This window comes from Podarcis pityusensis (genome assembly GCF_964106645.2).
Source record: "Podarcis pityusensis genome assembly, chromosome: 3".
NCBI lineage: Eukaryota > Metazoa > Chordata > Lepidosauria > Squamata > Lacertidae > Podarcis > Podarcis pityusensis.
Genome location: NC_138026.1, coordinates 68,861,591 through 68,875,064, shown reverse-complemented (window position 1 = coordinate 68,875,064; position 13,474 = coordinate 68,861,591). Strand labels below are relative to the sequence as shown.

Sequence of the window (13,474 nt, the reverse complement as noted above, 5' to 3'; positions counted from 1 at the left end):
CTACTATGCACTCCTGAGGCCATCTCTCAAAAACAGAACATACAAGCGAGCTTTATGGACAACGAAGGGTTTTATCCCGGGTTTCCTGCAATCAAACCCAGTGTTCTAGCAGTATACTTCAGTGGCTACAACTACTACAACAGTAATATATAAACAGAGAGCAGACTTATTCCCCCCCCCCCCTTAGTTACAAGACACACAAGACAAAGTGGAGGGTTCCTCTAGATCAGGGCAGTCTAACCTTTCATGTCAAGTGGGCTGCAAGAGTACTTTGACACGGAACCTGCAGTTCACACACTGCACTGGGGAGCGGGGGGGAGAGCCCAAAATTTGACATACACCCCAGCCCCTCATGTTGCCTTACCTCATATAAAGTTGCCTAAGCTAGTGGCCAGGAAATTAAGAGCTAAATTTGTGGCTCAACTCTGAATGTTATTTCTGTTTTGTTATGGCTTATAGCTAAAAATAAAATAAAACTATTACCTTCCTACCTAGCATACAAATCTGAAACAAGGTGTTTTAAAAAAGCATTGTTAGAATAGAAAACAAATCAAAATAAGCTATCATGCTGCTATATCTAAAACTCCATGTATTTTTAGGTGCTAAAACTGCCTTATGGCATTTTCTTGAACTTCATAATGTATTCTGTAAAAAAAAGAAAAAGAAAAAGAAAGAACAAAAGAGATGTTCCAGAAACAGAAAGGAAAGTTCCAGCTGGAAGAAAATAGTTTGGTATTTTTGGTAAGGGAAAGGCGTGGGTTATATTAAAAAAAAATTTAAAAATCCCATGAATTTTGCTTGCTGTTCAGCTGAAAAACAAAATAGCAACTAGGATATATATTTTATCTTTAATTTGAAAGTCACTTACAACTACAGGAATCAATCCACCCATTAATGAATTGAAGCCAGCTTTGAGGCAAAGAGGAGCAGCTGTTTAACAGTTCATAGTAACACTATGCAATCACTTAGGCCAAGAAGCAAACTCCATTTCATCCAACTGAGTCTATGAGGGGATTTGTTTTTGGAAGCTGAAACATAGCTGCTCTGATTGGAAGTTATTGCTTGGGTATCCAAGCAATACTAATGGATGTATTTCAGTTTTATTTACTAAGATCCCTTGGATCACTAAATATGAAAATACTAGGATGAGGATTCAGTGTAAAGGAAGAACCACTGTAAGACCTGGTAGCTAGCTGCACACTTTAATAGGAATGACTAACAGTCCTTTGTATTATCTCTGATTTGTTACTGAATTATTGTTTTGTGATATTTTACTGTGCTTTGATATTGTTGCTAGCTGCTCTGGTAGGGGCATAACAAAAACAAAAACAGTAATTAATTATAGAAATTAGGATGCTGCTGCACCTAACATGAAACACCCTCCACACATCTTGCTTCTTTCATTACCAGCAGGGAAAGTTTTACACCAACGTTCCACAGGACACTAAATTCGTTACTGTGAGTCGGATTTGTTCTAAAGATAACACTTCCAATTCCTCCAAATGAGGCTGAAAAATAAATAAATCACTACCTTAGTTTAGTTTATTGTGGGGAATTCACAACTGGCAGTCTTACATCTACAAATGTCCTGGCTTGCATACATATACAAACGTGGATGGGAATATTAACCTTCTTGTTATGCACAGCAGCTGCAAGTAGAGAAATCATCATATCTCAGCTCAGAGGGAAGGCTAAAAACAAAGACCAACCCCAGACTTCAAAACGCAGGAAGAGATAAAATTAAAAAGAGGATTTATGGTGCTGCTTCAACCCCTTCTGCTGTATAAGATGTGAATGCCACGAGTGTGCTTTTAAACATTATTATAATTTTAAATCAAGCTTTCAAGATCAAATGGGTTAAACATACAGACAATGCAGTAGCAGTTCAGCATGCTCTGTGTGAATATTTAAATTTGCTATGGGGAAATCCAGCCCTACCAAGAATTATTATTTTTTACTTAAGCATTTCGACTTCTGAAATCTTTGCCCTGTTTTCTCCTGCTTGACACTTTAATGCATCATGCCTGTTAACTGTATTTCCTTGCCAGTGGCTCCTAGTCCATCAGCAGTCTTGCATGCTCAAGGCTCTGGAGGAAATATGGAGAAAATGCTTTGCTAGCACTAGCAATATGAAAAATGAATTACAAATACAGAGATAGCACTGGAAAATGCTGATGGAGGACTCAGCTGCATGTAAAAGATTATATGTATTCAGACTCATGCAGTTTACATTGCTAAGAGAATCTATATTCTGAACCCATCCATACAAAGAACAACACAGTTATTCTGGATTTACAGTAGTACAAATCCAAAAAGAATATGCTACTTCACCAAAGCAGAAACAACCATATCCCCCACTTCATTGACTCTGCCATGTTAAGTCACAACCATTTTTGTCACTGGCCTGTGTAACACAGGCAGCAAAAGGGAACCCAACCCAGGTTCTCTCAGTACTTCACAGAAACGTAATATTCACATGATGGTCATATATGAGTATAGCCAGTGGTCAACAAAAGAGGTTTTAAGACTCTCTCAAGGCAAATCTTTAAAAATGTAGTATAAACACCAACAACTGGGAAACACTGGCCTGCGAGCATTCCAGTTGGAGAACAGCCTTTACCAGCTTTGAATACTCTTGAACTCAGGATGAAAGGGAGAAACGTGCTACGAGGAAGGCACACTTGGCAAACCCTCACCATGATCAACTCCCACCCAGAAACCTATGTCCCCATTGTGGAAAGATGTGTGGATCCAGAACTGGCCTCCACAGTCACTTACGGACCCACTGTTAAAACCGTGTTTATGGAAGACAATCTTACTCAGCTACGAGTGATCGCCAAATAAAGAGATTTTCATCAGGTGCATTAAGTAGACTGACGACCTGACATGATAAAGAGTCAGTTTTACTCAAAAGTAAGTGTCACTGGTATGCATGACATACCAAGCCAATCCTTGCCTTAGCGAGACCACATGAAGATGCAAGCTCTGAAAGGAACTTGCAGCCACACGACTCCTCCCCTGCACCAAGCCAAACTTCGGCTTAGCTTATCATCCAAACCAAGATTCATGGTTAATCTCTCTCCTCACTAACCATGAGATGTAACCAAAGTTTGTTCTTGGTTACAGTTTGTGGTTAGTGTGGAGAGAGATTAAACACGAGCGAGCCCTATTTCAGATTACACACTAAACCAAACTTGGACTTCAGAATGTGGCGGGCAACAAAAAGGACCAGGGAAAAGCCAAGTAGCTGTGGGTTTCACTAAATCAAAGTCCGGTTTAGCAAGTTATGCAAACCAGGCCAATTATTTCAATGCACCTCAATTGCAAATAAGTGCACACACTACTGAACCCAGATAGTGCAGTACAGGCTGAGAATGCAGTGGGTTTACGAAGAATGAAGTAAACTGAAACATAACGCAATTAAAATTATTATTGTCTATTGCAGTTCATGATACTATGAAAGACTGAGCCTTAGATCCAGATAAGTGCGAGGTTCCATTTGCTCAAATATGAGATGTTTTAATCTACCTTCCAGTGGCAATCCCTGCTCTATCTGAAGGATTAACGTTCTGCATGTTCAACAGACATCAAAATGAGCCATGACCTCTGTGTACAAAGAGGAACATTTTAGTGCAAGTTTAGACTCCTCTCTATCCAAGGCTTAGTGTCTTAGGTGGTAGAGTATCAAGGAATCCAAAGGCCAAATAAATTCTCTTTGCAACTGTGCATTTCCTTTTGACAAAATTACAGCATTAATTGACAGCTCTAATATAGGGTCTAGCATGGGAAATTCCGGCCCTTATGTCCTGCAAGTCGAGTCAGCCAATATAAGTGTTGGCCATGTAATATGCAAGGATGGTTTCTCATGGAAGCTGTTTTTGACTGTGCCCACAGGAGGCCCTTCTGACATGCATTTAGTAAGTTTGTTTGGTTGATTTATATACCAAGGTCTCAGGGCAGCACACAAAATTAAAAAATATTTTAAAAAGTTCTAGATAAAGAGAAAAGAAGCCCTCACTCAGCATCTGAATAAAAATTTGCAATATTCAGATGCTTATGAGTTTTCACATGGTGACCTGACCACTAATTGCTGATATGTCTCAACTAGCCAACTAGTACTTCCAAACTTTAAAATGAAGTGCCTAACCCTCCCCCCTTTTAAGAGAAGGAACAAACAACATTCTGAGCATACACATTAAAACATTTTTGTACCAATTGTCTGAACTATAATTGGGGTGGTGGTGGTAGCATGGCGTAAAGTGAAATTCCTTCTGTAAAAACCTCCTCTTGTACACATCACATCGCACAATAGTTTGGGTCATTGTATGCCCCCCCACACCTATGACCTATGAAAAATATAGTATTCACACAGTGCAACTCTGCAATAGTACATTTGTCCAGTCTGGACTGTGATGAATATCTGCTTTCCTCACACTTAAAACTGGGTTTGCATATTTGAATACCATACCAATTCCTGCAATTTTTGTATATGTAGCATATTTTACTATATATACAGGCAAGTGTCGGAAGGCATTAGTCATTTCACATAAGACATTTGGCAATACCCTGACATCCAACATAGCCGGCAGCTACTTTCCGGTGGAGTGGAATCACTTAACTTATTACCAGAAATTACCTACAATGACACATTTGGACATGGATCTTTATGCTTGATGGCAGGAAGGCAGCGCTAATTATAAATAAATAAAATTTGTGTCTATGGTACCTTTTTGTAACCTGCCCTGGGACCACTCAGTGAAGGGTGAGCTAGAACCACAAATAATAATTACCTGAATCTGTGAATCTCTTCTTAAGTCTCCTTGTATTCAAAAACAAAACAGGGAAACAAGAACTAACACAGGAATGCATACTGCTTTAACTCTCCCTCTCCTTTACTTCTCTAGCAGTTTCAAGATAAACACAAAGGAAGTGAACTAAAGCTGTGTGTCCCCCTTTGTGCTCACTGATTTGCTACGGAGAAGGCTATAGCATTTTGTGCCGGCAGATTGTATCCCCCTTCCATTTCAACAAACAGACCCCCAAAAGATGTAAGCCTCCCACTGCTTGAAGGCCTTTATTAAATACACACCATCAAATACACTCCTTTTTCGAAGTGTTACAAGCTACAATGTGTGTGCTCAGCAGTGTCTATCAGAGCCCATGTGTCTCAACTTGGGCACCCATCAAGAGACATTCAAAATTGGAAACCCCTTAAAATTTAATCCCAAGTTTATTTGTTGCCTTTATTACTTCTTCATATCCAACCCATTGAGGAAGTCTAAAGCTCAGTTGTTGTTGCCATCCTTCATTTTTATAGTGCACTCACTGTATCCTTCCATGGTAATTGCAGAGATTTGTCACATGTGAGCATACTCTCCTTATCCATAATATACAACTTCTGAAAGTCTTGGCCAGGACAAAAACAAGAAAAAGGAAAAGGAAAGTGATTTAACTCTTTATGGCTTCCTGCTTTTTCAGGGTTATTTGCTGATCTCCAAGAATGGTATTACTCTTTGGCACCAAGTCCAAACCACACTAGAGAGAGGCTTGTCTGCTTAGTAGTGAATATAGTGTTCCTACATAATATACCATCTGGGTTATTAAAACAAAAAATAGTTACCATTCAAGAGGGTAACTACTTCTTCTGTAGAGATGTCGGAATGATGTTGCTTCTAAAAGTCTCAGGCTGCAATCCTAACCCTCCTTACCAGGGAGTAAGGCCTACTCAATTCAGTAAGAGTACTTCTGAGTAGACATTGTTAGGATTGCACTATTAACCTTTCTTTTTAATTAGAAGGGTAGCATTCTGCACCAGAATACAGGATAATATAACCGATTGAATCCCTGATCTTGATTGTTCAAGTTCTGCTTAGCAGGCATTGATTTTCTGCCTCAGCAGAAGTGAGCTTGCTCTGATGCATGCCATTTAAATTCATTTTACACAGTTGCTTAATGTGACTTGGCACAGCAAAGCCAAACTAGCTTTCTGTGTCTAACTAAGATTCCTAAATTTCTAAGAGCATTTCTTGTGGTTTAGAAAAAAAGAAATCTGTGCTTTCAACACTGGGATCATGTTACAGTTTAGTATATGACTTGGAAGCCATCAAAAGCGTTTCATAAAACTACTTCCCACCCAACTCACTTAAGCAAGTTCAACACTTCATTCATTCCAAGGAACTTTGGGGGAGGTGGATTGCACTCTCTTATTTTATTTTAATCCAGGCACCAAAGATTGGTATTTTGTTACAATTGCCAATGACATTCGAACACTACAGGCTTCCCCTTCAAAACTAATGATGTGGTAGAAAAACACTGTGCGCGTTCACTCTCTGTGACATTTATAAGTGTGTTGTTCTAGGGTTTTTTGTTTTTGTTTTTAAAAACAACTACCTATCACGGCCCAGTTCACATGTACTATGTACTTGAGCTGGAACAAGCCCAAGCAAATTATTGGGCTCATAAACTTCGCCTTTCCTCCTCCTCCTTCTATGCAGCTGGGGAAAATATGTGTTTATTTTTGGTTACAGAGAATCCTGGTTTGTTGTTGTGTACAAACTAAACATCACAGTTTTAAACGAACTCTGATCGGTTTCAAAACAAGCCAACTTCAAATTACGGGTTATGTAGCTGGCATGTTTTAACACCCCAGAATTTGTTTCAAACCACAATCTCTGATTCATATATAACAAGCCAAAATTCTGTGAAACCAGAAGTAGACACTAGTGGTCACTTGGAAGGAGACAAGGGGGGCAAATGTGCCTAAGGCTTTGCTTGGGCTTGTTCCAGTTCATGCTTGGAGTGCCAAACCACTGCTTACTGTTACGTTCAAATGCATGTAGATGCTGACCAAAATGTTAACTTGACTATCAGAAATCTTAAGTAAAAGGAACTATAAACTTCCACAGTGTTAGGGTCCTAATAGTTTGCTTCATATTTTTCAGGGGTGCCACACAATTCTTTTAAATATTTCATGTTAGCAAAATCAGGACTCATTGGTCTCCCTGCATCCAGAGAAGAATACTGCAACTTTGGGGATTTTCAGTTGGCCAGTGATAGCAGTAATTTGACTGGGTGTGTATTACTTCTGAAAATTTTGAAACTGAATGGTGGGAGCACTTTCACAGTGACGTAATATTTTTAAAAAAGAGTAGGGAAATACTGATGAAAACAGAATTAACTGGAACAAAATCCCCCGTAGTTCAGGTAATTTCATACTAGACACCTCAAGTTTTACACCCCTTGGCAGAAGTGTTAGCAGGCTGTCACCCTTTCATAAATTGTTTAAATTATGATACCATGGAACCTTTTATAAGCCCCATTACTAACTACTGCCATTGCTTCTGCAATCAGTTTCATAAATACATAGCGTATTTTTGGGGAGAAGCTTAATGTGATGATAACAACAAGACAGCCATGGTAATTTCAGTGTCTCATGATTCTGCTCCTAGACAACAACGACAAAAAAATGGAGGAAGGGACAAGTAATGGTGCAGAAAAACACAAGATTTAATTTATTTGCAGCCAATGGAGATCTTCATTTCCCTCTCAGGCATGAAGGAAACAGAGCCATGCCACAAGCCATGCAGTGTGGGTGACATGCAGTTTTTTGTTTGTCTTTTTAAAAATCATATCTGACATAGTTAGTAAAAACAAAAAAGCAAATTCCTTTTCAGATGCAAGCATTATACTTGATCTGGAGTGCCTTCAATAGCCAAATGGCATATAACATTTAGGAGAAAAAACCCTGTCAAGATCCCACAGCAAGTCCAGTTTACATGGCTACCTACCCGTACTGGTCAGGCTGATGCATCATGGGAGCCTGAGTGCTGCCATAGTTGGGGTGCTGTGAAGAAAACATGGGGCGTCCGCCAGCCCCAGACTGGCTGGGATAAGCAGGCGACCTAATGTATGGTGGCCTAAAGCAGAACAAAAGAACAGCTTCTTTGGATTTGTATTGGATCACAAGCATGAACCACCTCGTCAGCTACAATCCTTCCATACTGAAGCATGTAGGATTCTTACTGTTGGGCAAATAGCCATATAGCTTTCCATTAGGAACCAAGGAGAAAAATGCTGTGCTTCCAAACCTCTTGGATAAAAAGGGATTCATCCCACAAGTTGCTTCCTAATGTTCCTTTTGCAATTAAGGTCTAATGACTTCATAATCTTCCTACAGGTGTTAGATTACCTGGGGCGCACAATGTGATGAAGAGGTTTTGAAATGTTGTGTTTTGATTATGGAGATACAGCAACTGAAAAGTAAGTCTACAAAATACATTTGAGAGTTAGGCTTCAAGTGGGAAAGCAATCTACAGGTATTATGTTTGTGTGTTTAAATCAAATATGAAATACTTTATCCAAATTCATAATGTGAATTGCAACCGTGCACTCTATTTTACTGGCAATTATTAATGTTTAAAATTAATTATATTGCTTTTATGTTTGTAAAATACCAATTGCTCAAACCAAAACAAAAAAATGCATAAAACCTGTTGATCTACTGAATTTCACAGGAGCCCAGGTCAGTAATTTAGAAAGGTAATGTGATTTTATCCTATTAAAATAGTAGTATTTTGGGGTTTTTAAAAGATGTTTTAGGTCTCCCTAATCCTCCATAGTACAAACAAGTTGTGTATACCTTTTCCTTTATATGCATAATAGACATAAAAATATCTGGAGTAATTAGTGCGTAAGGTCATCAATGGTATATTATATAACCAAATGCAATGTATATGTCTGTAGAAATGTGTATAAATATGTATTTTATATATGCATGCACTTAATATACACATGCATATAGATCCATCTTGCAAAACAATAATAAAATTCATTTTTCTGCTGAGGAAAAGTCTGTCTATTTCAACACTATGAAACAGAGAAACACAACATGATCTCAAGAAACGTGAGAGCATGTGTTCCCCATGGTTGCCATGGGCAGCACAAGGGAAGATGCTATTTGCGTTTCCACAGGTTTTTAGAACTGCAGGCACATACTGCAATCCAGTAACCAGGTATTCTCCCTTAAGGGTCTTGGAGTTATCATCCCAGGGATAGTAGGCTGCACATATTAGCCATGGAGTGTAAATTTATGGTGCTACCTCAAGACCTGAGGAAGATGCTTCCTGTTCTGCAAAAACCACAAGACTAGAGATTAATAATCCATATTTCAGTCTCCACCTCAGAACAGCAGTTGTAAATTAGATATTCTGGTTAGCTTTAAAAAGGGTCCCCCCTGCCCACTACTCATATCCATTGGCGAATGGATTTTGAAAATGTTCTGGAGATTTCAAATGCCCAAGAGACAACAACGATCCCAGCAATGGTGCTTCTTTCCACCCTCCTTTCCCCAACAATTCATGTACTAAATTCGTGTACTAAATTTACCCTTTCAGAATTGCAGGGGTTAATTGTAGGGATTTTACTTTTTATGTCATATTAAAACGGTGGGACTTCCTGTTCTAAATACTTATATTCATAGATATAAAACATGTCTTGAAATGGTAAACACCTGCCACTGTCATTTGGGTTTCTTTTAACAATTATGCCGTTTTGTCCTTTGCACAAACCTCCTTTACTTTATAAGCAAGTACATTTTAAATGGTTTTGGATCCTTTCCTTTGGACTCATACCTGCTCTGGGCGGAGTTTGCGGCAGCCTGCATCACTGCTGCAGCCGCCTCCTGTGCCTTACGGTTCACAGTCGGCATGGGTGGTCCCATCCCTGGGCCTCCCTGCTGAGACATGCCTGGAGAATTGGGGGTCATACTGCTCATATTTCCAGGAAACGGTCTGCTCTGCATCCCAGCTGATGGCATTCGTCCCAGGGGTATGGTACCACAAGGCTGGCCTGGCCCTTGTCCATGCATCTGGCTGCTGGCATTTATACCCATACCAGGTCCTGGGCCACTGTAACTCGTGTTGGTCACTCCAGAGTACGTTGGCTGTCTGGAGTAGTTTCCTAGACAAAACAATGTAACAGAGGAAAATAAAGTTACAACCTTGGATTCAGAGAAACAGCTTGCTGGAAAATCTCATTCAATGAAGTAACCCAAACAGTGCAAGACACAAATGGAGGATTCCCTATCTATTATTCAATACTGGTTTTCTGCAGATAAGGATTTCTGAAAGTGGTGGACTTGCTTCACTGAGGATATGTGGTGGACGGGAGAAGGCAGGATATTTTGGGAGGTGGGGGTGGGGACTGCAGCTGCATAATCATCCTGCAACACCAGAAGCAGGGTTGAAAAGAGTGGGGAAGTAGAAACATGGGGGTGAAACAAGGAAGGACCTTAAGAAAATCTAGCTAGGGTGAGTACTGTGCATTGCAGGCTGTGGTGGCATGTCTTCCTTGTTGCTCCTACACTTTGAAAAAGTGTTCCCATTAAGCAGACTTCACTGAAATGCAAACATTAGATCCCTTTCCCCTCATTCTCCACATTCTAGAATAAGAAACACAGAACATATATAATTCCTTCCCCGTGCCCTTTGTACATTAACAAATAAAGATCTAGATTGGTATTGTCATAGTAGCTTCATAATAGGTTCATATGCAAGCCCGGTTACATCATGTCTATTTCTTTTTCCTTCTTCCGTACACTTTTAACTCAGTCATGCCTTACAAGTTCTATCTTGTGATTTTAAAGGAAATTAAATAACACTGAGCATTCGCTTTAAGAACTGACAAGCGCTCCCACTATGTGCTTAAAATGAAATGCCAGCCTCCAGTTTTAGCTGCTATTTTAAATACAGTGGTACCTCGGGTTAAGTACTTAATTCGTTCCAGAGGTCCGTTCTTAACCTGAAACTGTTCTTAACCTGAAGCACCACTTTAGCTAGTGGGGCCTCCTGCTGCTCATCCTGAAGCAAAGTTCTTAACCAGAGGTAATATTTCTGGGTTAGCGGAGTCTGTAACCTGAAGCGTATGTAACCCAAGGTACCACTGTGCAACTTTTTAATCCCCACCCCAGCACAGCCATAGGTAATCAACCTTTCTAATATAATTGATAAACAATTCACCAACAGCCTTTATTGCTGACATTTTACTTCCACTCAGATATAAATTCACTGGTATATCCACTGTTTGTTCTACACATATCTATTTTTATTATGCAGCTGTGTTTGCGGAACACAAACCAGACATTCCCATTCATATTCTATGTGAAACAGGAAAATCTTTACGTGACATCAACACCTGCTGGGTCTTTTGTCCTGGAAAAACTTCTTCACACCTGCCTAGTAATCACATGGCAGCAATGAGGACTTTGTGGTCAGGAGAAAAAACCTTGCAGGTTGAATAGCCCTCAGATATCTAACATTATCTACTTCTGCTTTACATAGTAATCTTTCTAATATATATAATATAATGTATATAATTCCAATTGTCAGCATAGATCTGACCCATATATGCTATATTAGGAATCTCTGGTCAAGACTTAGGGGAATTCAGAATGGAACTTTATCAGATATGACTGCACTTCTTGAGATTGTAACTGAGTCTTTGAAACAGCATGAGAAGTGTCTCCCAGTTTCTTTATACAAGGAGGAGGATCTATCCTAGCTGTTAAACACAAAGGTACTATATTACTATTCATAGACAAGATGAGTCACAGAAGATAAAAAAACCCCATTTTCTTTTGATCTCTCAAATGTCTTATGGCTTCAGGTAAGAAAGAATGTCTCTTTAAAAAAATAATAATTAATTTTTCATTAATAATAATCCAATATAAGCCACATTGATACAATACCAAATCATAATACAATTTAAGAAGCCAAATTATTCCATTCCAAATTAAACATTTTTGGGTGACTTCCCATGTTCTGATTTTGGGGAGATGATGTTGTTGTTCCTTCTCCTGCTTCCATTCTTATTTAATGTCCAAATAATACCATTCTGATGTAAACCATTTATCTTAAAGAAAGAAAGAGTGTCTCCATGGGATGACACTGAAGTCTCATCTAAAGCTGGGAGGGGGAACCTGTGGCCATCCAGATGTTGGTGAACTTCAACTCACCCACTTGCAAGTGTGTATGTATATCCATGTGTGTGTGTTTGTCTCAGAGACACATTGACCTGTCTGAAGCCCCTCATATGATACTGTAAAATTAATTTGCAACAGAGAAGCATGAGTATAGATCTCTAACGCCTTGTAATCTTCTGGTATTAAAAAAACAAACATTTGTTCTGAATTTTCCTTATTGGGGCTACGTGCAGGGCAGCAGTAGAATAGACATCACCCACAAACACAGAGGAATCTTCTTTATCAAAGTGGTTGAGTCAGAATAGGCTAGGCTGACAAGAACACGATAACCTTTTAGGGGGGGAAATGTAGATTTCCCCCCCTCAACACCTCAATAAATAAATAAATAGCAACAAACGAGACAGAAAGCCAGGAATGAGAATTACAAACTTATTTCCATGTTTCTCTAATATATTAGTAATTTGCTGGCAATGGCTTTGACAGCCAACAGATGGATACACCATTAGATACAATGAATGCAGCAGATGCTGAGCCAGCCTCCATCAGCTGGACATGTCAAGCAGCCAAGTGCAAGAGCCACACTTTTCAAGTGGGTACCGGTTGGCGTGGCAGCCTTGGAACATTAACAAGCAGCCCATTCTACTTTCAGCCAATGGATTTCAGATTCCAGCCCATTTCAGTGAATTATCACTAATTGCAGGAGCTGTAGAGTCTTATATAGAGGAGAAAGCAGTGGCCCTATTAAACCAAATTTAAAATAGAGGAATGGAGACATAGACTTCAGCGTTTAAGCTTGAAAACAGAAATATTTCAAGATCCTCAAGCTCATGCCTAGATTGTAGCAGATTGTGTGACATGCACCAAATCCAGAGAAGCACTTGTACTCTGGTTTAAGTTGAAACTGTCTCAGTGTCAGTGTCATTGGGAAAACTCACAGTCCTAAAGATGATCTGGCAAGAAATACAAACACATTTAAGACTGAACAATAAACCTATTTTGACAAAGCCTATCTTCTTATTTACATGTTCTGTACAGTGTGTAGTTCTTCTTTAGATACTCAACAAATAAATATTTTAAATAAACTATTTAAAACAATTTTAATTCTACTGAGTGTTTCTATACAGATTTTTGGTAACAAGCTTGTTCCGAATCAATTCTAACACGGCTAACTGAAGACACTAACCATTTGCTCATGAAGTGTTTCTTCCTATAAAATAAATCACACATATCCAGCCATTTTATATTGCTTATGTGTGTATGTCATGCTATGCTTAATGAACAGAAAAACAAAACTCTAGTTGTAAATGTATCAATTCCAGTGCATGTGTCTACCATTTTAGATACATGTCAAAAATGCCACTGAATAAAATGAAGGTTGTCACTTATTCAGCCTAACTTTTAGGATACTGTATGATCACCAAAGCATGGAATCAACAAACCTCTGTGTGATTTGGCAGGCAGCTACATCTCTGATACACCAATGCTTTCATAGTTCCA

General features: G+C 39.1%; 1 protein-coding gene across 14 annotated transcripts in view; it reads right to left on the bottom strand.

The window, feature by feature from the left end:
* ARID1B (AT-rich interaction domain 1B) overlaps positions 1 to 13,474 on the bottom strand; it is a 347,348-nt gene that overhangs the window by 59,329 nt on the left and 274,545 nt on the right. For 10 of the 14 annotated variants that reach the window (XM_080998325.1, XM_080998335.1, XM_080998331.1 and 7 more), the window contains 2 exons: positions 9,630 to 9,957; positions 7,788 to 7,916 (listed from right to left, as the gene is read on the bottom strand). In XM_080998325.1, the coding sequence (XP_080854451.1) occupies positions 7,788 to 7,916; positions 9,630 to 9,957 (457 nt within the window). The remainder of the gene's footprint in view (positions 1 to 7,787; positions 7,917 to 9,629; positions 9,958 to 13,474) is intronic. The other 4 variants (XM_080998334.1, XM_080998338.1, XM_080998336.1 and 1 more) reach the window with 1 other exon arrangement.